We start from the raw sequence: 21,775 nt of genomic DNA on the forward strand, positions 1-21,775 counted from the left end.
ATTAATCATCCATAAGTTTGCTCTCTTCTGTATTTCGTAGCTATATTTTCTTCAATCTCTTTTACTATTTATCCTTTTTCATGTTATTTTATATTATTCCTCTAAACCTGTCCTCCCTAACTTTGTTTTGATGTTCAATGACGTCTTAACTCTACTTTTTTTTCTTTATACTTCTCACGATTTAATTTCTATCATGGTTTGTTTATTCTTGTCTAATTATTTGCTAAGTCCTCTTCCCTGGGGTCATTCCCCTCCTTAGTGATCGATTTCTCTGTTTCTGCAAGAATAAGTCTCTTGTGCTTCCCTGGAAGGTTTATATGGTCATGGTTTTCTTGGTGACGATTTAGACCTGCTGAGCTTTCTTCAGGTAATTATGCCATGTGAAGATACAGACATGATCCAGCAGCAAACCTATGTTCTAAAGAGGTATGCAGGAGATGAATTCAGAAAAGACCGCTGCAAAGGGCAGGGTTGCAGGTGCCTAAGAGACAGATCAGGTTGGAGTTTTCACCAGGTGATCTCTCAGACTCTAAAGAGTGAGGATTTTATAGCCTAACTCTGTGTACTATATGATGTACTTTCTCTGAGTTTAAAGATATGTATCAGTCTCAAAGGGAGTTTCTGGTCAATCCAAACCCATGCTTATCTCAGGAATTAAACACTGAAATTCAAGAATAACCAACAAACACTAAAGGCTCTTCAGAGTGCCCACTGCACTGCCTGGAAAGATATTCGAGATAATCACAATGCAGTCTGGCTTTCAGGCTTGTGGCTGACGGTGCTGCACGGTATTCAGGGCAGGGATTTGTGTTGGTTGACTGGGCTTGAATATTACCTGTATCACGTATCAGCTGTGGGAACCTGGGCAACTTATTTGATATCTCTGCACATCCATCTGTGATTATCTGTAGCAAAAAAAGTAAATTATGTCTGGAAAATCCATGGAAAATTACCTGGCACAAACGAAATATTCAATACAGCTGCAATGATTGTAATGTAACCAGAAGTAGATGGTGGAGTTTTTTGCGGTACGCGGGCCTCTCACCGTTGTGGCCTCTCCCGTTGCGGAGCACAGGCTCTGGGCGCGCAGGCTCAGCGGCCATGGCTCACGGGCCCAGCCACTCCGCGGCATGTGGGATCTTCCCGGACCGAGTCACGAACCCGTGTCCCCTGCATCGGCAGGCGGACTCCCAACCACTGCGCCACCAGGGAAGCCCCAGATGGTGGAGTTTTATTGGAGGTAGTTAGCACTTGTTTTGGCTTATAAGGCATTGGTCACAACGTCTGCTGTGCTATGTGTGAGTTGCCTCTGTTTGAACATGACACCTATGAGCTCCTGGAGAACACACACGAAGACCGCATCCACTTCTCCTTCTCACCCAGCACAGTCCTGCCCACAGAAAGATAGATGGCTGCTGATACATATTCTAACCAGATTTCAGGACCCAGTGGCCTCCAACAAAGGGGGCAAAAGATAAACTTTGGCCTTGTGGTAAGTGAGCTTCTCACTCCACCCACCAAGTGTTTTTATCCATATGGATATGATTCCACTTTATTCTGTATAAACCATTTGGGGAAAAAGACCTGTTAGCTATTATAAAATGTTAATGATATTTTTAACATTTTGATGTTCATGATAAAAATGAGTTCATTAAAGAAAAAACTTATAAATATGAAGCAGAAAATAAAAATCACCTTTCATCCTACCAACCATAATACGCCACTTTATTTTAAGATGTTTCCATTGTATTTTTAATGCATACACACATATATTTATGTCTAGGTACAATATGTCTATAATATATTTAGCGTTATGGAGGGGAGTGAATTGGGGAATATTTTAAAAGATGTTTAGCTGTATTATTTCCCAACTCGACAGAAGAAAAAAACTAAAAGAAGCATTTGCCTAACAGTAAATTATTTCTTGAAGAAAAAGTCTTTAGCTTTAATGAACAGACACAAAGGCAATTGTTTATATGTTGATGGCCCTTCTAGACTCCCTGAAGGGGTTTGGAAACGCTGCCTTTTAAACGGGTGAAACCTCCTCTCCCTGCAGTCTTATTCCCACTGTTAATTTATTTAGAAAATCTTTTTACTTCTAGTAAAAACATAAACACAAAGTTATGTTTCAGTCCAGCCTGAATTAGTGGAGTCTGAATTAATGAGATTGGCCTGTATTTAATTCAGCTTCTTCAAACATGCGTTCCTCCTGATAAAATCACCTCAGGATGCAAGAACAAAACAGTAACAGTTAAAATATGCAATGGCAGAACGCCAACTCTGAGTGTACCTTCAGAAATCAATGAGACACCATTGGGGCTTTAAATCTTGCCCCGCGACGGTGAAGGGTAAGCTGGGACGAAGTGAGAGAGTGGCATGGACATATATACACTACCAAACGTAAAATAGAATGCTAGTGGGAAGCAGTTGCGTAGCACAGGGAGATCAGCTCGGTGCATGGTGACCACCTAGAGGGGTGGGATAGGAAAGGTGGGAGGGAGGGAGACGCAAGAGGGAAGAGATATGGGGATGTATGTATACGTATAGCTGATTCACTTTGTTATACAGCAGAAACTAACACACCATTGTAAAGCAATTATATTCCAACAAAGGTGTTAAAAAATAAATAAATCTTGCCCAGGAGGTGAGTGGATTGTGTTACAGTTTGGATAAGCTGTTCCAGGGTACAGGCTTACCATAGAAAGTACTCCACAGGCTCGGGGTCTGTGGAGGTACAACTTGCGTTTTGTTAGCAAGAACTTTGCAGCAAAAGATGCTAAAGCAAGCTGCAAAGCAGGCCCAGCTCAAATCTGAATGGCACTTGGACTTGGTACAGATTGAGCACCAGACTGGTCTTTAGTGGAGCATCTGGTTCAAGCCATCATGGTTGGTGAGGGATCTAGATACTGACCATAGTGGCCAAATCATGAGAGGATGTTAGGAATAGTTGGGGAGAAGAGCAAAAAAGAAGCAAATGAAGGTTAGGGAGAAAAAGGGGACTGGATGGGAAGGCAGAACAGGAGTAGATGTTTTTGCATGCAAATAAGGATGATTGACCCAGAAATAGACCACTCCCTCATTTCTACCTGACTTTATCCTGAAAATGCTTCTCTCGGATCCATATTTGCATTACTTTTGAACATGCCCCACTTCCTAAACTGAGACTAAACCCTTTGAAGCAAATACTTAGTTGTTGTATCCCCAGTAAATATGATAGCATCTGACACATAGCTAAGGCTTAATGAATGTTCATTTAATGAACAAATGAAGGAATAAAACTGAGACACAGACCCGTATGTCTCAGAACAGCTTTTTTTGATCCATAAAAGGGGAGAGAGATGAAACAGGTTTAGGAAGTGTTTGATATAGCCAGGCCTGAATATCTGGCTGCATTCTGTTGTGACAGGGAGCAATTTGAGCTTATGCTTCTCTTAAGCATCAGGCTTTGGGAAATAGTCCTGGGTCTGAAGGGAGGGGACTTGCTTTCCTTAAGTAGGTGCTGTTAACTAAGTCCAACACGGTTACTTAGGGCGTTTTGCATTTTAAACATCTGCAGTACCTTACACCACTGAGACCCTGAGAGCTGGAAGTCAACAATCAAAAGCACAGTGTTTGCAGTGAAGTCAGTGTAAGATGGTGTCAGGAGGATGTGTCCTGCGCTCCAAGACCACTGGGAATTCCAGCTCTGGTAGCATCATTTACTTCCTGCAACCTGCAGGACACTTTCTTTCCCCGACTCTGATTCTAGACAGACAGACAGACAGACAGACATTCATTAACTAGAAGCGTGCTCCAGACCACAGGCCACCTCCTCACTCCTCACCTGGAAGTAGAGTGAGGGCTCCAACAGTTGTGTTTGGAAGAGTGAGTGACCTTTCTTCTCTAGGATCTGCCTACTTGCAAAGTAGTGCACGGGTCTCCTCCCCGATGTAGGGGAGCAAAATTTGCCACCCCAAGATATGTCCTTGGCATGAGGATTGTTTGGAGCTGGTTATTTTAGAGAAACAGATGACTCAGGAAGTTTTTCTTTTTACCTCCCCCTTAACTGCCTAAAAGAATTTAGAGGGCTTCCCTGGTGGCGCAGTGGTTGAGGGTCCGCCTGCCGATTCAGGGCACACGGGTTCGTGCCCCGGTCCGGGAAGATCCCACATGCCGCAGAGCGGCTGGGCCCGTGAGCCATGGCCGCTGAGCCTGCGCGTCCGGAGCCTGTGCTCCGCAACGGGAGAGGCCACAACAGTGAGAGGCCCGCGTACCGCAAAAAAAAGGAAAAGAATTTAGATAGGGAGCCTGTACCAGAAAGAGAGCTATTACCAAAGATAACTTCTTTTTATATCAGAAAGATTTCTCTGAATGGCAGGGCAAACATCTGTTTTCTAAACAGTTGTTCTTCCCCTCACCCTGTGAACTGTCTGTCTCTCTTTTGAAGCCCCAGGCCCCCATCTCATTCTCCCTAGCTCAGGATGGCATATAAGCCTCAATTGCCTGTTTATTTATGGTTTCGTATTCTTATGGGGTCCTTGGACGTACATGATGAAATCTGTTTTTCTCTCATGAACCTGCCCCATGTTGATTTAATTCTTAGACCAGCAGGAAGAACCTAGAAGGGCAAAGGAAAGCTTTTTTCTCCCCAACACTGATATGCCAGGAGGGAAGTTTTATCTTCAAGGGGAGAGACATGTAGTTGTCTAGTGCCGTCTATGATTGCGTGGGCATATCTGTAATTTGGGGGTTTATATCGTCATGCACACCTCAACCACATCCTCCAATCTCTCCTTTATCAGTGTGACAGGTGATGTTTAGATTTTGAACGCCCTAACCACTCTCACTCTCCACTGGTTTAGAATGCAGGTGACATGGGGTCCTCGAAGCATTATCCAGGAAGGCACTTGACCTCAGGGAATCTGAGATTTCTCACTCACACAATGGATATGCCAGTGCAGGGGGTCTCCCAAGTGTGATAAGGACTAAAAAAGATGATCAGTAGAAAGGTGGACGGTTGTTTCAGGGTTGCCCAAGATGACCCCAAGCCTCAATGACTCACTAGAAGAACTCACAGGACTCAGAAGTTGTTACACTCACGTTAGAGTTTATTACAGCAAAAGGATGCAGATTAAAATCAGCAAAGGTAAATGTACATAGGATGAAGTCCAAGAGAATCAAATGCGAGCTTCCAGGTATCTGCTTCCTATGGAGTTGCAGGGACACTTAATTCTCCCAGCAGTGATGTGTGACAGTAGAGGTGAACTGTTGCCGCCCAGGGAAGCTCACCTAAGCGCTGGTACCCAGGATTTTCCTGGGATCAGTTATGTAGGCATAATGCAGCGTCCAGGTGACTGACCTCAGGCACTCTGACTCCGGGTCCACAGAGCAAAAACAGATAAAAGCCCTACATCACATTTGTTAGCATTTTGATCTGTCTGATCAAACTGGCAGCATGGCCCAAGGCCCCAGGCATATAAAAACACTCTTCTCAGGCAGAATATTCCAAGGACTTAGAGCTCATCTCTCAGCAGTTGGCCAAGAGCCAGTCCTGAAGACAAGTTTTAGAAATTTGCAAGGTTTGAGCAACCCAAGTAGCTAAGTTAATCCTTTCTTGCATAAAGGTCAATCATAAGGTGCTATATTCATCTATAACATTAGGTTTCTTAGTGTAAAGGAAACGTACTGATAAGAATGAGGTCTGTATTTCAACTAGAAGATCGCTACACTGTGAAAGCTTTCTGATTGGGGAGGGTCCACCTTTTCCTTCTGAGGCAGCTAAGTACAGTACCAAGTACGACAGCAGGTACTCAAGGTTTGCTAGATGAAAGAAGGAATGAATGATTTCAATAACACGAGCTTGGCTATGAGAGGTGATGTGAATCCAGCTCTTCCAAAGTCCCAAAGCCATAACATTTTCTGAGACTCAATTTCCTCCTCTGTCAAATGAGGATGGCTATGCCTATCTTTCTTTCAGAGTCTTTTGGAGAATTAGAGATTTGAACAGCTCGATGTCAGGCACATAAGTAATAAAATGGTCCTGCTTCATTGAGGCACAGTCAGAAGTCAAGCCATCCTAGGGAGACCCACTGCTTACCCATAACTGTATCCCTCGTATGCTGAACTGGCATAAAAACAAAGCAAGGAAAGGTTTAAATGAGAAGATCATCACTCCAGACCTTTGCTCTGGCAGCCATGAGAAATGTGCCACGATCAAAGCATGAGCATCTCCTAATACAACAGGATTTCCGCTTTCTACACCCAGCGTGATGTTTCTGTTTACGTTGCTTCTTATCAGACGTCTGAAAAGTACATATTATGGCTTCAAAAAATATTTATTTTTTAATCAGCTTATTAGAGAGTTCCATGTACAATAAAGCCGTTATATGGCAGCAAATCCCAGCTGCCGTGAAGGGTTCCTTGCAACGTGACAGATTTAGGTCAGTGTCATTAACAAACATCCAGACCGATGTTGCCAGCTTGAGGATCACAGAAGATGACAAATTCCCCTCGCGAGAGGACAGGGGGAAAGAGGATTCGTCATACTAGGTCGTTCTGCCCATCCATTGGCCTGTCCCAGGGAGGATCCTGAACCAGATGCTCTGGAAAAAGGATGTTAAATATCTACATAGTCTTTGAGCAGAACACGGGAGTGAAAGTCAAATGTTTTCATTCCTGCCCTGGGTTATGGACTAAATGTTTACATCTCCACCCCCACCCAACCCCTCTGACCTCAATTCACATCTTGAAACCCTACGTGAAACCCCAGTGTGATGGTATTGAGAGCCGAGGCTTTTGGGAGGTAATCAAGTTTACATAAGGTCATGAGATGGAGCCCCCAGATGGGATTAGTGTCCTTATAAAAAGAGAAGTCTGGAGGTCTCACTCTCCTTCGTGTGAAAAGACCCAACAAGAAGACAGCCATCTATCTGCAAACCAAGAGCAAGTTCCCACCAGGCACTGAATCTCTGGCACCTTGATCTTGGACTTCTCAGCCTCCAGAACCGTAAGAAATAAATGTTTGCTATTTAAGCTGCCCAGTTTAAGATACGCTGTAATAGAAGCCCAAACCGACTAAAACACCTTGTGTCTGCTAATGACTGTGTGACCTTGGCTAGGCCTCTTGAACCTCTCTGGGCCTCTGTCTGTGCATGTCTGAAATAAAGAAAGCAGCACATGGGTAGTCCACAAGTACTGAACACACATACCTGATGCCAGGTGCTGTACTAGGACTAGGGATACAACAGAGACCAAGATAAATACAGTGTCTTCATAGCTGTTCTGCCAACTTATATATAACGGATATTAGTTTATTTCATTACGTACAGATGTGAGAAATGTTACCTATTTTTTTTCTTTTTAAATTATATGTTTCTGAGTTATCATCTACCCGATTAGCAGAATGACCATCACACTCATTCATGAAATTCCCTCCAGCCCTCTCTTGGATGCTGCTTTAATCCTGCACACATATGGCCGGAAAGAAAATGAGGCAGAGGCCTGCTTCTTGGTCTCTACTGACCACTAGCTTGCAGCTATTACCTGGAGATGTGTGCAGGAATCCTGCACGCTTCTTCTACAGAGAGCATGCTGGGGTCACTCATGGTACAGTCTCATGCCTCGGGGTCTTCACAAGGCAACCCGGATACTTCCCTCAAGGCCACACACCAGGTGTCCATTCTCCAAGGCATCCAGGCCAGCAGTTGCATCAGAGGTCCTCCTCCCCATGGGGAAGAGAGGTATAGTCTCATTCTCAGAAAGCCCAAGCTACCATGCCATCTCCCAAAGAACCTGTTCTGTCTTCTGATTCAAGTACCTGTCTCTCTCCACCTACTCCACAGTGACTACAGCCTAATTCTTTGATGGACCACCGTATTCGTCTGCTCAGGCCACCAGAACTAAATATCACAGACCAGGTAGCTTAAACCACAGACATTTATTTTCTCACAGTTCTGGAGGCTAGAAATCCAAGATCAAGGGGTCGGCAGATTTGGTTTCTTCTGAGGCCTCTCTCCTTGGCGTACGGAAGGCCACTTCTCCCTGTGTTCTTGCAAGGTCTTTCTTTGCATACACACATCACTGGTGCCTTTTTGTGTGCCCAGATGTTTCCTTTTTATAGAGACCTCAGTCAGATTGGATGAGGCCCACCCTAACAGCCTCATTTTAACTGAATCACCTCTTTATTTCCAAATACGTTCACATCCTGAGGTGCTGAGGTTTAGATCGTCAACATGTGAATTTGGGGGGACATAATTCAGCATGTAACAGCCACCAACACTATCAACTGCTCCACAAGATGCCATTCTTAGACTACGATGAGAATGGTCCCCATGCAGCTGTGCAAAGCAACCTGACCTCCCCAGAGGGCGTCTTCTGCAGGATCGTCTCTGAAACCAGAGGAGCTGCTGGCCTATCCCAAGGGTTCAGAACTGTCTTGAAGGACAAAAGCTGCATTTTGTGGGTGGTACGTGTGAATTCTCAAAAGGACAGATGGATGGTGACTTCCGTTCTTTTGGATGGTCCCATATTCAAGAAAACAAGACACAGTTAATCTCTTAATCAGGATATTCTGCTTCATTAATGATAATAATTAATAATAATAGCTAATACTTATCTTGTGTTTGCTATATACCTGGTGCTTTATACACGTAAGCTCCTTTAATCCTCCAATCTTAGGAATCATCGTAACGATCAAAAACAGGAATGTAAGCAGATAATGCCCTTTCAGAGGAAGAATAGAGAGGAATACATATTTATTTTGCTCCTACTATGTGCAAGGTGCTTTTCTGGGTATTTTATCTCCATAGTCTTTTTTAATCCTCATAGCAGCCCCATAGGTGGGTGTTAATATCTTCATGTACGGATGATGAAACCAGGCTGAGAGAGATGAACTAACTTGCCACACCGCTAAGTCTTGGCCTGGACCAGGGTTCACTCTCAAGGGAAGTCGACTCCAGAGTTTGTGCCCTTAAGCGCTATTCTAAAGAGGCAGGTGGGTCAGATGAATTTCTTGCATCATCAGGAAGGTTGACCAGAACTTTATATGAGACAAGCTCTCGGAGTGGATCAGTTCCTGGGCAAGTAGTTGGTTCAGACACAGCTGCTGCAGGCTATGGGATGATGACTATTTAGTTGAACTTGACCTGGTCGCAGTGGGACGAAGAAAACAAAAGTGAGTGATAGAGAGTCCAACCAAACAGCATCAGGTCGGCCATAATGACATGAGGAGTGGCAGGAGGGCAAGCCCTGTGGCTGAGAGTCAAGACAGGCGAATCAAAAGGTGGGGGCAGGGAAACGGATGATACATGAATTCAGGTTCAAGAGCAAGACTCTGTGCGTTAAGGAAGGGGTGGTGATGTATCCCCAGCCTCCCCACCTCCCCACCCCCAGAGAATGCAGCCTCTCCTTTCTTCAAGGACGGGGGAAACTACGCAGAGGATCAAGCCAGGAGTTCAAGAGACTAGACCAGGGGCCCAGGTACTGGGTTACAAGCATAAAGTGGGATGGCCGGGGGGCTGACGGGCTGCTCTGCTAGTGCACTTGATCACATGGCATGCTTGAAATTCTGCAAGCGCTGCTAGATGCTCTTAGGATAAGGTCCAGAATCCTCCTGTGGGTTGCAAGACCCTTCATCCCATGACTATATAATACTTTTACCTTTTGCTACTCCTTCGCACCCCCATCCCCAATTCATTCCTCTCCCCTCTCTCTTCTTTCCCTCCCTCTCCCCTTTTCTCTCTCTCATCTCCAGCTGAACTGGACCATTGTATATACTGCCACTCCACATGGAACAAACTTCCCTTCCTTTTTGTTCAACTCTTACTTATCATTCAAGACTCTCATTAAACATCAGATCTTCTGGTGCTTTCCACGACTTTCCCCCCATTCCCTGTCCGATCTAGGCTAGGGGTTCATGTTGTAGACTCCCACGGCATCTTATACTTCCCACTCCTTAACACGTATCACACTTCGAAATGAATGTCTGTCTTTCACTCTGAACTGCAAACTTCAAGATATATTTGTTGAATGAATGAATATAGAGTTGAACTCTGACACCTTCAATCTTGACTGACTAAGAACAATATTCTCTCCAGATCTGACTTCGAGACTGAACTTGTAGGTGGTAACCAAGTGGCCGCAGCTGTAGGGAGAGGCGGCCCACATGAGCCGGGAACCTCGCATGTCCTGCTGGCCACAGTTGCCACATCAACATGCAGTGAAGCTGACTCACCAAGTCCTTGGCTTGGCAAATCTTTCTTAGCACATTGTTTCTGTAGTATTTGAAAGAAATTTTTAAAAATATTCGCTCTGTATTTTTTCCACTAATTTAGACTCTTTTCCCCTTTGCCAGCCTTCTGTTCAATCGAACCTCCCAGAAAACTCTCCTCCCGGGTGCTTCCAATTCGCACGTGTCCCTTGTGCTATAGGCGGGATTTTAAGCAAAAGTTTGGTCCTGGGCTTCCCTGGTGGCGCAGTGGTTGAGAGTCCGCCTGCCGATGCAGGGGACGCGGGTTCGTGCCCCGGTCTGGGAAGATCCCACATGCCGCGGAGCGGCTGGGCCCGTGAGCCATGGCCGCTGGGCCTGTGCGTCTGGAGCTTGTGCTCCGCGGGAGAGTCCACAACAGTGAGAGGCCCGCGTACTGCAAAAAAAAAAAAAGAAAGTTTGGTCCTTTTCAGGACGGCAGTAGCAGCCCTTAATGTACCAGCACAGAGCTCTCTCTGCTGTTCCTGGCTGGGTTGCTAAGCAACATCCCTGCTTGCTTGGAAATGGGGTGAGGTTGTACCGAGCTTTGTCAGAGAGGACTCTGGAAACAGTCACCACTCTTCTTCATTACTTCTCTTACAAACTCAGTCTTTCGTTCTCTTTTTCCCCGATTCCATTTTATCACTGAAAAATGATGTCTTCTTCCATTCTGCCCTCCCCGTGTGAACTGTTGGAAGCTAGGAATTTGTCTACCTCTTCTGCTTAGTTTCTGTGCTGTAGCTGATAGCCAGGGAGCCACATAGTCAACAGGGGAAGCCAAAGGGCATAATGGGGTCATGACTTCAAGCTCCAGTCTTGATGCATGCCTTGCCCAAAGGAATTATGAAAGCTAACTTTTATTGAGTGCTTCCCATGTACCAAGGGAGTTCTAGGCAGGCCCTTACCTGCACTAAAGGGTGTAAATCTGTAAAGGGTGTAATGGGTGTAATGTAAAGGGTGGAAATCTGGCAAGAGAAACATCCTCATGGCAACTGGATCAACTGGGAGTTTTATTCTCCCCAAGCGACAGACGAAGAAACCCCACAGAGGTTAAGTAACTTTTCAAGGTCACAGAGTTTATAAGAATTGAACCTCTTCAGGCCCCAGATCCCATGCTGCTAAACCACTCCATCTCACTGTTTAATTTTGTGCTAAAAAAGTAAATGGTGAAACTGAACTTAAGTTACCAACCTTTTTGGTGCCTAAATTCCTCACCTGCTTGATGTCAATAATAACTCTCTCCTAGGCATTTATGAGGATTGGATTGGATACATGCTAAGTACCCAGGGCATCATAGAGGAGCAGTAAACATTCCATGCCTTCTTTCCCTCTTCTGTAAATGTATGCTGAATCCCATTTCCTAAGACCTGATTGACCTTACAAGGTTAGAAGGTGAAATAGGCATTTATATTCCCCTTTCCATAGACATTGCTTGAAAAAGCACATGTAGAAGTAATTTTCTGGTAAACATCTAAAATTCTTTTTCTTTTTTTTTTTTTTGCGGTACGCGGGCCTCTCACTGTTGTGGCCTCTCCCGTTGCGGAGCACAGGCTCCGGATGCGCAGGCTCAGCGGCCATGGCTCACGGGCCCAGCCGCTCCGCGGCATGTGGGATCTTCCCGGACCGGGGCACGAACCCGTGTCCCCTGCATCGGCAGGCGGACTCTCAACCACCGCGCCACCAGGGAAGCCCAACATCTAAAATTCTTTAATCACAATATAGTTTATTCATTCTGCCTTTCTGTCTTTGTGTCGCTGTAAGAGAAAGAAAAATTGGTTTGCATGTTATGGTCAAGAACGACAATTCTGGGACTTCTAGGATAGGCGAGATACAAATAGCTTGAGAAAGTGGGGTGACAGCAGGAAGCTGAACGAGGAACAAGGAAGATATCTTTACACAACCCCACCCACTGTCTACAGAAGTCATTCTCTATCCTCCCCAATTATCCCAAAGATCCCATCCAGCTCTGTGGGGGGATGGGCCAGGAATAGATTTCAGGGGCCTTGGATCAGACTGGTTCCAGCCCATGTTGAAATGTAGGAATAGGCCCAGCTGGAGATCAAAGGCCTCCTCTTTGTATGCTAGGCATGGAGAACAGACTATGGCGTTCATCTCCCGCTCACCACCTGCATATTTCACTCCCTCAGCACTGCTTTCCCAGAGAAGAGCAATGCACAAATCAATAGCACTTTGCCCAAAGAGATGGTGGACCTACCTGGAGCCAGCAGGCTTCCCTGAGGTGTCTGAGCAGGAACATGAAATGTATCTGGGCTCTGTGCCAGATCCTGCTTCTCCGGATGGAAAATCTGTCCTAGACGGCCCATTTCTCCTGGGTCCCTGCTGAAGCTCTGACTCCAGGAGTCAGTACATTTAAAGCTATCTGGGTACCCTTGACTCTGGCTCACAGAGGAATTGAATGGTTCTGTAATAAAACAGTGGTGCCAGATGCCTCTTAAGGTCTGGATTATGCTTATAAATAACTGTTAGGCCACTTATTTTCACTAATTGGGGAAATCGTGCAGCATACTTAAGAGACCTATTTTTGGAGACTGGCAAATCATAATTCCATCACTAGCCGTGTGACCACAGACAAGTTATTTCATCTTTCTAAGACTCAGTTTCTTCATGTGTAAGCTGAACTGATAATTCGACCCCCTCTCATTGGGTTGCAGTGAAGTTAAATGAGTAACTTGCATCAAATTGTTACTGTAGTGTTTGGCTTGTAAAATGAGCCCAATGGATGTTAGCTAGTATTATGAAGAATATTATTTTGCATATCTATCTATCTCAAGTATATTTTTATTTATGTCGCCTATTTAACAGATAGGCTTCCTATAGGAAGCCACAGTTTTAGGCTCTCAAACATATGTAATTCTCATAACCAACCATGTTAGAGAGAACCTGTTAAGAACCTCATTTTCACAGAAGAAGAAATTGAAGCACAGAGAGGTTAAACATCTCAGTCAAGCAGCACAGGTAGTTAAGTGGATGAGCTCTACTTTCTCTTGTCTCCAGGCTGTACTCTTAGCTATAGCCCTATGCTGCTAGTTATTTTCTCACGTCAGGAATAATGTTGACTATAATGGTTAAATCACTCACCTGGAAGTTGGGGGATCTGAGTTTTAATCTGAGTTCTAATCCGAGGTGTCTAATAATTCAGGAAAACCCAGCTCCTGGGTCCAGGCTTTAAGCACAGCATCCTTTTGCACACTAACAAAATGCTAGGTGATGTTATTATTAATTTATAATTATACATTATGCAATTAACACCATATAATTAACGATCCCTTGGCAGGGTTTGTAATCACCCTCTAATTTGTAAGAACGTTACAGTTTCCTCACTGATGCAAGCCTGTGGCAGAGTCACACCAATCTTGGGTCCCTGGTTAAGGTTTGCAGGGGTCACTTGACAGGGAGAGCACAGCCATCCCTGGTGACATCAATAGGAAAATTTATACCAGTAGCTTGGGAATCCCTTCTTTCCCTTATCAATCAGCTCAGAAGCTTTTACTTAAAACTTTTGTCAAAGGCATTTTCTTCTTGGCATAAATGGCTCCATGTAGAAGTTTTATGGAGACTGTGAAATCTTGACTGTGGACAGGCTCCTTGTTCATTCTTAGGATTCTTAGGGAAATATTGGCCCTGGGGTGGAGCCAGTGCAGTTCTGGCTGCGGACACTTACCAAGCAAGGAAGTTTGCGAGTGGAGGTCAGGTACTCAAATGCAAGTCAACTTGTGACTCATGAAGCTCATTTGTTTATTCCAAGCTATTTAATGGAGGTTTTCACTTAAACTGATTACACACTGTTATAGAGTAAATATCTGTGTCCTAATATTGATACATTGAAATCCTAAACCCTCAAGGTGCTGGTATTAGGAGGTAGGGAGGTGATTAGGTCATGAGGGTAAAACCCTCATTAGTGGGATTTGTGCCTTTATAAAAGAGACCCCCGGAGAGCTCTCTTGCCCCTACTGCCATGTGAGGACACAGCCCTTTATGACCAGGAAGTGGATCCTCACCAGACAGTAAATCTGTGGGTGCACTGATCTTGGAATCCCCGGCCTCCATAAATGTAAGAAATAAATGTTTGCTATCTGAGCCACTCCATCTATGGTATTGTTGGAATAGACTGAATTGAGTAGGACAAAGCCTCTCTCTTTCAAATACTATTGTACCAGGCTCAGGGAACCAGACTCTCTCTCCACTGATGATGCAGTCCTTACCAATGCATGCCCACTCATCCTGTAACCAAGCTCATTACTCTCTGGTTTAGAGACCTTTTCCTTTTAGTTAGTGCTTATACAGAATGTATCTACTTCATACCTTTGGGATTTTGTATAGTTTGGGTTTTATTAACGTGATCATAACTGTCATTTCCATTAAGGTGTTTACCTGTATGTTACTGTATTTTTTTTTTTTTTTTTTTTTTTTTTTTTTTTGCGGTACGCGGGCTTCTCACTGTTGCGGCCTCTCCCGTTGCGGAGCACAGGCTCCGGACGCGCAGGCCCGGTGGCCATGGCTCACGGGCCCAGCCGCTCCGCGGCACGTGGGATCTTCCCGGACCGGGGCACGAACCCGCGTCCCCTACATCGGCAGGTGGACTCTCAACCACTGCGCCACCAGGGAAGCCCTACCTGTATGTTAAAAACTGCCTTCCCTAAGGGCAGGATGCAGCTATCTGAACTACATTACCTTGATATGAGATTCTAGGCCAAAATATGCTTGAGATAGGGTAAAGGGAACTGAACCCACGCTCAGTGTTCAAGAGTTTTAGGACAACTCTGGGTGCAACTCCTCATCTTTGAAAGCTGAAGTGTTAAATTTCGTAAAATAAAGGGTCTAGGTGAGATCAGAGGCACTTACTGAAGGTTTGTAGTATTCTAGAATGTTCAAGAAAGATCATTAAGGGATCTGTGAAGTATTATTCAAAAGTGTATGTGAAGTCTCCATAAAACAGTCTCCATAAAACTTCTACATGGAGCCATTTATGCCAAGAAGAAAATGGCTTTGACAAAAGTTTTAAATAAAAGCTTCTGACCACATTTTTATTGGGAAAGAGTCCAGAGCCTTCACATTTCTCAAAAAGATCCGTAATTCCCCCAAAAGTAACTATGACTTTTGAGTTGATTTCCTCCCCATTGGTTCAAAACTGTCCCATCCCATTCCCTGCATCTGTCTTGATCTGTGAGTTATTGAGAGGAAAGGGGGTTCCAAGCCAGTCAGAGAATGTACCATATGCCTTGATGCTGAATGCTGACCATTAGATCCAATACTGAAAAGTGAGGGATGACCTTCCACTTGTAACTTCAGGCCCTGATAATGATTTGGAAAGACAGGGATATTGAGAAAGGAGAGTTCATTCAGGTAACCTCTTCCATCTGTAGGTTCTCAGGTTGGCAGAGCTGGAGCCACTGGTATTACTCTGTTCTTAGCAAGAGAGTACTTACTCTCTGCTCAGCCTGAGCTCATTATAACCAATCAAAGATTTGCATTGATCTTCAGTTGGAAAAATGCCTATATAGAAGATTTTGGTGACATAGAAAAGAAAGATAGAGGAGAGAGAGAGAATATTTCCATATGAGTTTCTGTACATTATTAGCTTATTCGTTTAAATGTCATGGAACTGATTCTTGTCTTGGTTAGGAGGTTGGACTGGACAGTCTTTTACCTGGAGGTAGTGAAAAGAGAACTAATCATGATCAGTGTTCAGAACTTGTAGAATAACTTCGAGTATAACTCTTCGTCTCTGAAACTTGAAGTTTTACAGATTCTTAATGACCCCTTTAGCCTAAAGAGTCTATGGTTCTATGTGTCCGCTCTTCTCTCCACTTTCCCTGCTGAATTGACCATCTGTAATCCTAATAATGTGTTTTGCCTTAAAGTCCACTTTGCTATTAACAGTACTACATCAGCTTCCTTTTAGCTAATATTTGTCTAGGATACCTTTATGCATCTTTTTATTTTCAAACTTTTTTCCCATTATTTTATTTATTTATTTTTTGCGGTACGCGGTCATCTCACTGTTGTGGCCTCTCCCGTTGTGGAGCACAGGCTCCGGACGCGCAGGCTCAGCGGCCATGGCTCACGGGCCCAACCGCTGCGCGGCACGTGGGATCTTCCCGGACCGGGGCACGAACCCGCGTCCCCTGCATCGGCAGGCGGACTCTCAACCACTGCGCCACCAGGGAAGCCCTTTTCCCATTACTTTTAAAAGTTATAACTTGTAGTATGACCACCTCTGTCTCTTTACTGGCAAGTTTTGTCCAAGTACATTTATTGTGATTATTTGTGTGGCAAGTTTTGTTATTATGTCTGTTTATGTATTCAGCTATTTTAATGATTCTTTTGTTTCTCCTTTTCTGCCTTCTTTTTAATTAAAAAACTTTCCCCCTATTAATTTCAAAGTTACACAGTCTCCATCTGTTATTTTAGGGGTTAATTGCTTCTCATGCTTTGACTCTCTGATAGCTTCCCCCAATCATTTATCACCATCTAGTGGATACATATTATTCTTCTCACTTTCTTTCCACAAACAGAGAATAGGAGAAAATGTTTGTCATTGAGATAAGTTTATCAACATAGACAACCCAATAAGATACTCTACATTTAAAATATATCCTTGGAATCGGATAATCCCAAAGACTCTTTCCCTCTTTTGTGTCAATTTGTTTCACTTCCTAACCTTTCTTCCGCTTTGTGACATGAAGTGCCTGTGCAGCTATGATTTTAATCAATGAAGGGAGACTTTGCTGTTAGTGTGAAGTCTTCTTGTCCTCCTCTTTGAAGGGGGCAGATATGCCAGGGTCCAGAATTTTCCAGTGATTTTATTTGATAGCTAATTAATGGCCTTCTGTGGTTCCCATGGCAATGCCATGCTTTGCTGCCAGGCTTATCCAAATGGGTGCTCTGTTCACTCTTTTACCTTAGCATCAGCCTGTTAATCAGACACCATAGGTCCTTGGTTGCTGCATCAAAGTGGTAGAACACTAACTGAATTAAAATCTCACTTGAGGGCTTCAGGCTTCTCTTCCTCCCAGCTGGAGGGGAACCTTGTTAGCTCAAAGAGCGGGACCCAAGCAAGAGATACTTGGAAATCCACATAACTTTGTGTCCTTTTATAGAAAAGTATTTTCACTTCACCTTTGAACAGATATTTCGATGTTTGAATCTCTGAATCTCTGTGTCCTTGAAGATTTATATATTTCCCTGATCTTTCCAATCATTTGATGTTGCTGTATTCTCTTTGTAATATGAAGTGATGTAATTACTATTGTTAGGGTAATGGGAAGAAACCTTTCTTACACACACACACACACACACACACACACACACACAGCTGGTGAAGTCTGGGGAGGAACTCGGGTTGAATGCTATAATTGACTTCAGATGAGGATTAGCCTATGAAGACTGCCCTGTTACCTGTAAAGGGCTGTGTGAATATAAGGGGTTATTACGTTATGAGTATTTGGAACTTCTTGGAAGGTAGAGATGAAAGAGAAAGGAAGAGAGACACTTGAATTCATTCTTTAGGTTATAAGGATTATGGATGGTTATTTCAACTTCGCGTTAGAGTCGAAATCCTCACTTTCCTTGGAAGGATTATCACTTAAAAGGATACCCTTTGACACTATTATTTTTACTATTTTAACTGACCCTCAAGTACCCATACATATTTATTCCTTTGTGCTTTTGCATTCTCTGTTCCTTTGGCCCTTCTGCTCCTTGTTATTTGCCCAAGTCCTATTCATTTTCAACACTCGGGATGAACACGTGCATATAAAGCCTGCACCAACCGCATGAACAGAACTCGTAACTTCTTCACGTCTCCTCCCTCCCTGTGCGTGACCCCACAGTAGCACTCATCACAGCGCACTGTACTTGCCGTTTACTTTTTAATTGGTTCACGTGGTTCACGTCTCTTTCATTAACGTGTGAATGGCGCAGAAGCATGGGCCATTTCCTTCCAAATCTCATCTTTCTGGCATGCCTCATTCATCTACTAGGTGTTGAAGACATGTTTAATAATTTACTGACTTTCTGGAAAATCTTGTGCTTGATAAGTAGCTGCTATGTGACCTCTGGCATGAAGAATTTCCAACCTAAATGAACACCGAATCCTCTCAAAATCTGAGGTCAAACAACGATGTTGGTGTGAAGTGCGTATTAAGTGTTAAAGTTCGTATCAAAATATATGCTAATTCATACTAAAAACTGGAACATTACATTTGGAATTTCACTATGCAAAAAACAGGATATATCTTCCCCTCCACTCCCCCCTGCACACACACACTGAAATAAGCTAGGTAATTCTTTACTTCTGCGCTGAAGCCCTGCCCTTTCACCTTAAAAAAAACTATAAGGGGGCGGGTATTCTCTTTGAGTCATATTATTACAGACTCTGGTGACCCCGAGACAGTTTTTGTATTTTATCTACAAAAGCACCGACATGAGGAAAAAAATGCACATTCTAGGACTGGAACCAGTGAATGGAAGGTACACAGAAGCTGGTAAAGGTACAGAGAACCATCTAATAATTAGATCTATTTTATAACACAAGCTGGAATGAGCACTCTTGCTCTCCCCCAGTGAAAGGGGAATCCAAGGAACGTGGAAGATAGATCTAATGAGCTTCCTGTTCCTGGAATGGTCCAGTTAGCAAACAAGGGTATCTCCCAAAGACAGTAAAGAGATGTGCACTGGGCAGACGTCGAGACCAGAAGAGTCCTATTTTCTCTCCCAACCCTGAAGTGTGTGGTCCTGTTTCTCTGCCGATTTGGAAATGAAGATTCGAAGCACCTCTAGCTAGGACCACCCTAGCGAAAAGATAAATGCAGAGTTCCTGGAGAACTGGTAAGAAATGGTATTTGCCCAAATCCTCTACAGAAGTGCTCTGAGTTTTCTTTCTTGCATCTCTCCTTTCAGTTTAAACCCCAAGTCCCAGACAAGGCTTCTCAGTTTTCAGCGATGCCCAAGAAGTGGCAGTGTTAGTGTATTTGCGTGTCTGTGTGTCTGTGTGTGTATTGCGTTAAAGGACCTTTTTTTAGATACCTACTTGGGGAAGTCAGCCTGGCAGACCGATGCAGTATTAAAACCTACCCTGTTTTATTTTGGTTATTGATTTTTCGTCAAACTAAAGTTTAATATGCAAAGCATTTCTAGGAAATCTGACATCATTTCTTTTTGGAGACGGTAGGTAAAAGGGGTTTCTTGATTAAAAGAAAAAGAACTATCAAAACAACCTGAGACTGAGAAACACTCGTCCCTTGGCAGTTTAGTTGGAGTAAACACAAAAGTGGCCAGCATGATTTAGACGGAGTCAGAAGGCAGGGCTCAAATCGCTACTCAGGCAGTAACCGTGTGTAGCCAAGGGCATGCCATTTCTCTCTGAGGCTGTTTCCCAAACTGAATCAAGGAGGTCACTAAGCTGATATCCAAGGTTCCTTACTGTTTTGAACACCCTGTGATTATGTGAATGCCTCTCCCCCCCAATCCCACCTATGGCCCAGCTTCGATTAGCTTCAGTTTATTCAGCGTGAAAGAAGCTATCTGGGTGAGACAGAATTGTCATTGCATCCCCACCCTTGTGTGCAGATGAATCAAAAGAACCACAAGGAGTTAAGGATAAAGAGGAAAGAAATCATAACCGAAGAAATATCGTCTTTATCTATGTCCATTTCCTCCCACAAGGAAGATGGCAGTGTCGGTTGTACGTCACATATATCTTTCTTTTTAGTGTTTACTCTTAGCACCTGCACAGCAGAGATCTTTACAATTCATTGCATATGCTCCCTCTCATCTCCCCCCTCAATACAGCACCTGAGGCCTAAGCAGCAGCTCCCTCCAAGCTCCTCCCAAGGCTGAGACCCTTCTTCACGACAGAGTATAGAAATAACAAACATGCCCAACGGTTTTATACAGTTGCTAGAATGTTTTCGTTTCCAACGAATGAAGATTTTTTCCTCCTTTCCTTTGAATATTAATTACATTTTACAAATCTGTGTTTGTTTTGCTTTGCTTGGTTCTGTTCTGTTTGTACAACAAAAGGGAATGTCCGTGGCAAAGAGTCAGGTTAACAGAGCTTGGCTGTCATCTGGTCCGACTGTTTGAGGATCTCGGTGTTGTAGAGGTCCAGCGCGTGGTTCACCCTGATGATCTCGCTGTTGGTCAGTTTCAGGCGGTGTTTCAGCATACACGAGAACAAGTCCAGCTGGGGCTTCCCCGGGGCCACAGGGGGGGCCAGGCGATTGATTCGGTCCCGAATATCTAACAAGAGGAGCATCACAGACGAAGAGGAGTAGAACTGGCCGCCCTGCGTGTACGACTGGTTGACCTGCTGCACGGCGCTGCGGAGGAGGTCGGCGTTGAACCTCAGGCTGTACCCGAACACCTGCACATCCGAGATCTTGATGTAGAACTGCCTCTTGGAGGGATCGGACAGGTCCACAGGGCCCTGGCCAGTCTCATTCCGCAGGAGGGTAGGTAGCCGAGTCCGACTACGTAGGTAGATGTGGACCGTCTCAAAAAACGTTTTCCACCGATTGCCCAGCAGGAGGGTCCAGTTGTAGCACTGGCTGTTCTGGAGACGGATCTTCTCCCAGCGCGGGTAGCCGAACTCCCCGAAGGGCATGTTCCAGCCCTCCGAGTGGCTCCCGCTGAAGGGGTTGACGTAGACGAAGAACACGGGGTCCAGGCTGCTGTTGCGCGTCTGGCAGATACGCATGGACATGCCGATCACCATGTGGATGAAGTCCACGCGGTTCTTGTTGCTCTTGAGCGTGAGGGACATGCGCTTGCGCCACCGGGGGTCAAAGAAGGTGTCGAGACGGATCTCGTTGCTGATGAAGGTGGTGTGGACGTAGAGGCGCGAGTCCATCTTCTGCAACAGGTACTTTAGCTCCAGGTCCTGGAAGTCCAGGTCGGTCTCGAAGCTGATGAACTGCTCGCTCCGCTCCGAGTCCACGTTCTGTGGTTCGCAGCGGCCTCGATACAGCTTGTAGCCCTTGTTGCAGGAGCCGCAGAGCGAGATGTTGGCCAGGCTGCACATGGCACAGCTGTTGTTCCCTCCGATGATGCAGGGGATGGGGCGCTGGCACAGCGTGGTGCTGCCGTGGCACACGCAGCTCCTCTGGCTCTCCAGGAAGGTTCCCCAAAACCCGTTCTCATTGCAGTAGAGAAGCGACTGGACCCTTGCAAGCCACTGCTGAATTGTCCTGAGGGGTAGAGGTGAGATGGAGAACGTTAACCATCATGGGTGGGCTTGTGGTTGTCCAGCTATTAATGCAAAGTGGGGTTATGCTTATCCAACTGCTAATGCAAAGTGGAGCTGCCCAAAGGATGAAAGGACTGGGTAGAACAGTTACCGTAGGAAGGGCACCTATGACAGTACTACAAGAACTACACTGTAGTTCCTGGTAATGCCACAGAGCAGCTACTCGACCTTGTACTCTACCCATCTAATGTTCAATGCCCTCATCTGTAAAGGGAAGGGGTTGGAGTGAATGTTCTTTGAAGCCCTTGCAGCGCTATAATTGTATTACTCATTCGTCCCGCGGA

At 44.7% G+C, this 21,775-nt stretch overlaps 1 protein-coding gene across 1 annotated transcript in view; it reads right to left on the reverse strand.

Annotated features, from left to right (window-relative positions):
• Positions 1 to 19,863: 19,863 nt before the first annotated feature.
• BRINP1 (BMP/retinoic acid inducible neural specific 1) overlaps positions 19,864 to 21,775 on the reverse strand; it is a 179,284-nt gene continuing 177,372 nt past the window's right edge. The window contains exon 8 of the mRNA XM_024762613.1: positions 19,864 to 21,432. Within this exon, the coding sequence (XP_024618381.1) occupies positions 20,292 to 21,432 (1,141 nt within the window). The 3' untranslated portion in view covers positions 19,864 to 20,291. The remainder of the gene's footprint in view (positions 21,433 to 21,775) is intronic.

The sequence above is a fragment of the Neophocaena asiaeorientalis genome, unplaced genomic scaffold, assembly GCF_003031525.2.
Source record: "Neophocaena asiaeorientalis asiaeorientalis breed wild unplaced genomic scaffold, Neophocaena_asiaeorientalis_V1.1 scaffold78, whole genome shotgun sequence".
Lineage (NCBI taxonomy): Eukaryota > Metazoa > Chordata > Mammalia > Artiodactyla > Phocoenidae > Neophocaena > Neophocaena asiaeorientalis.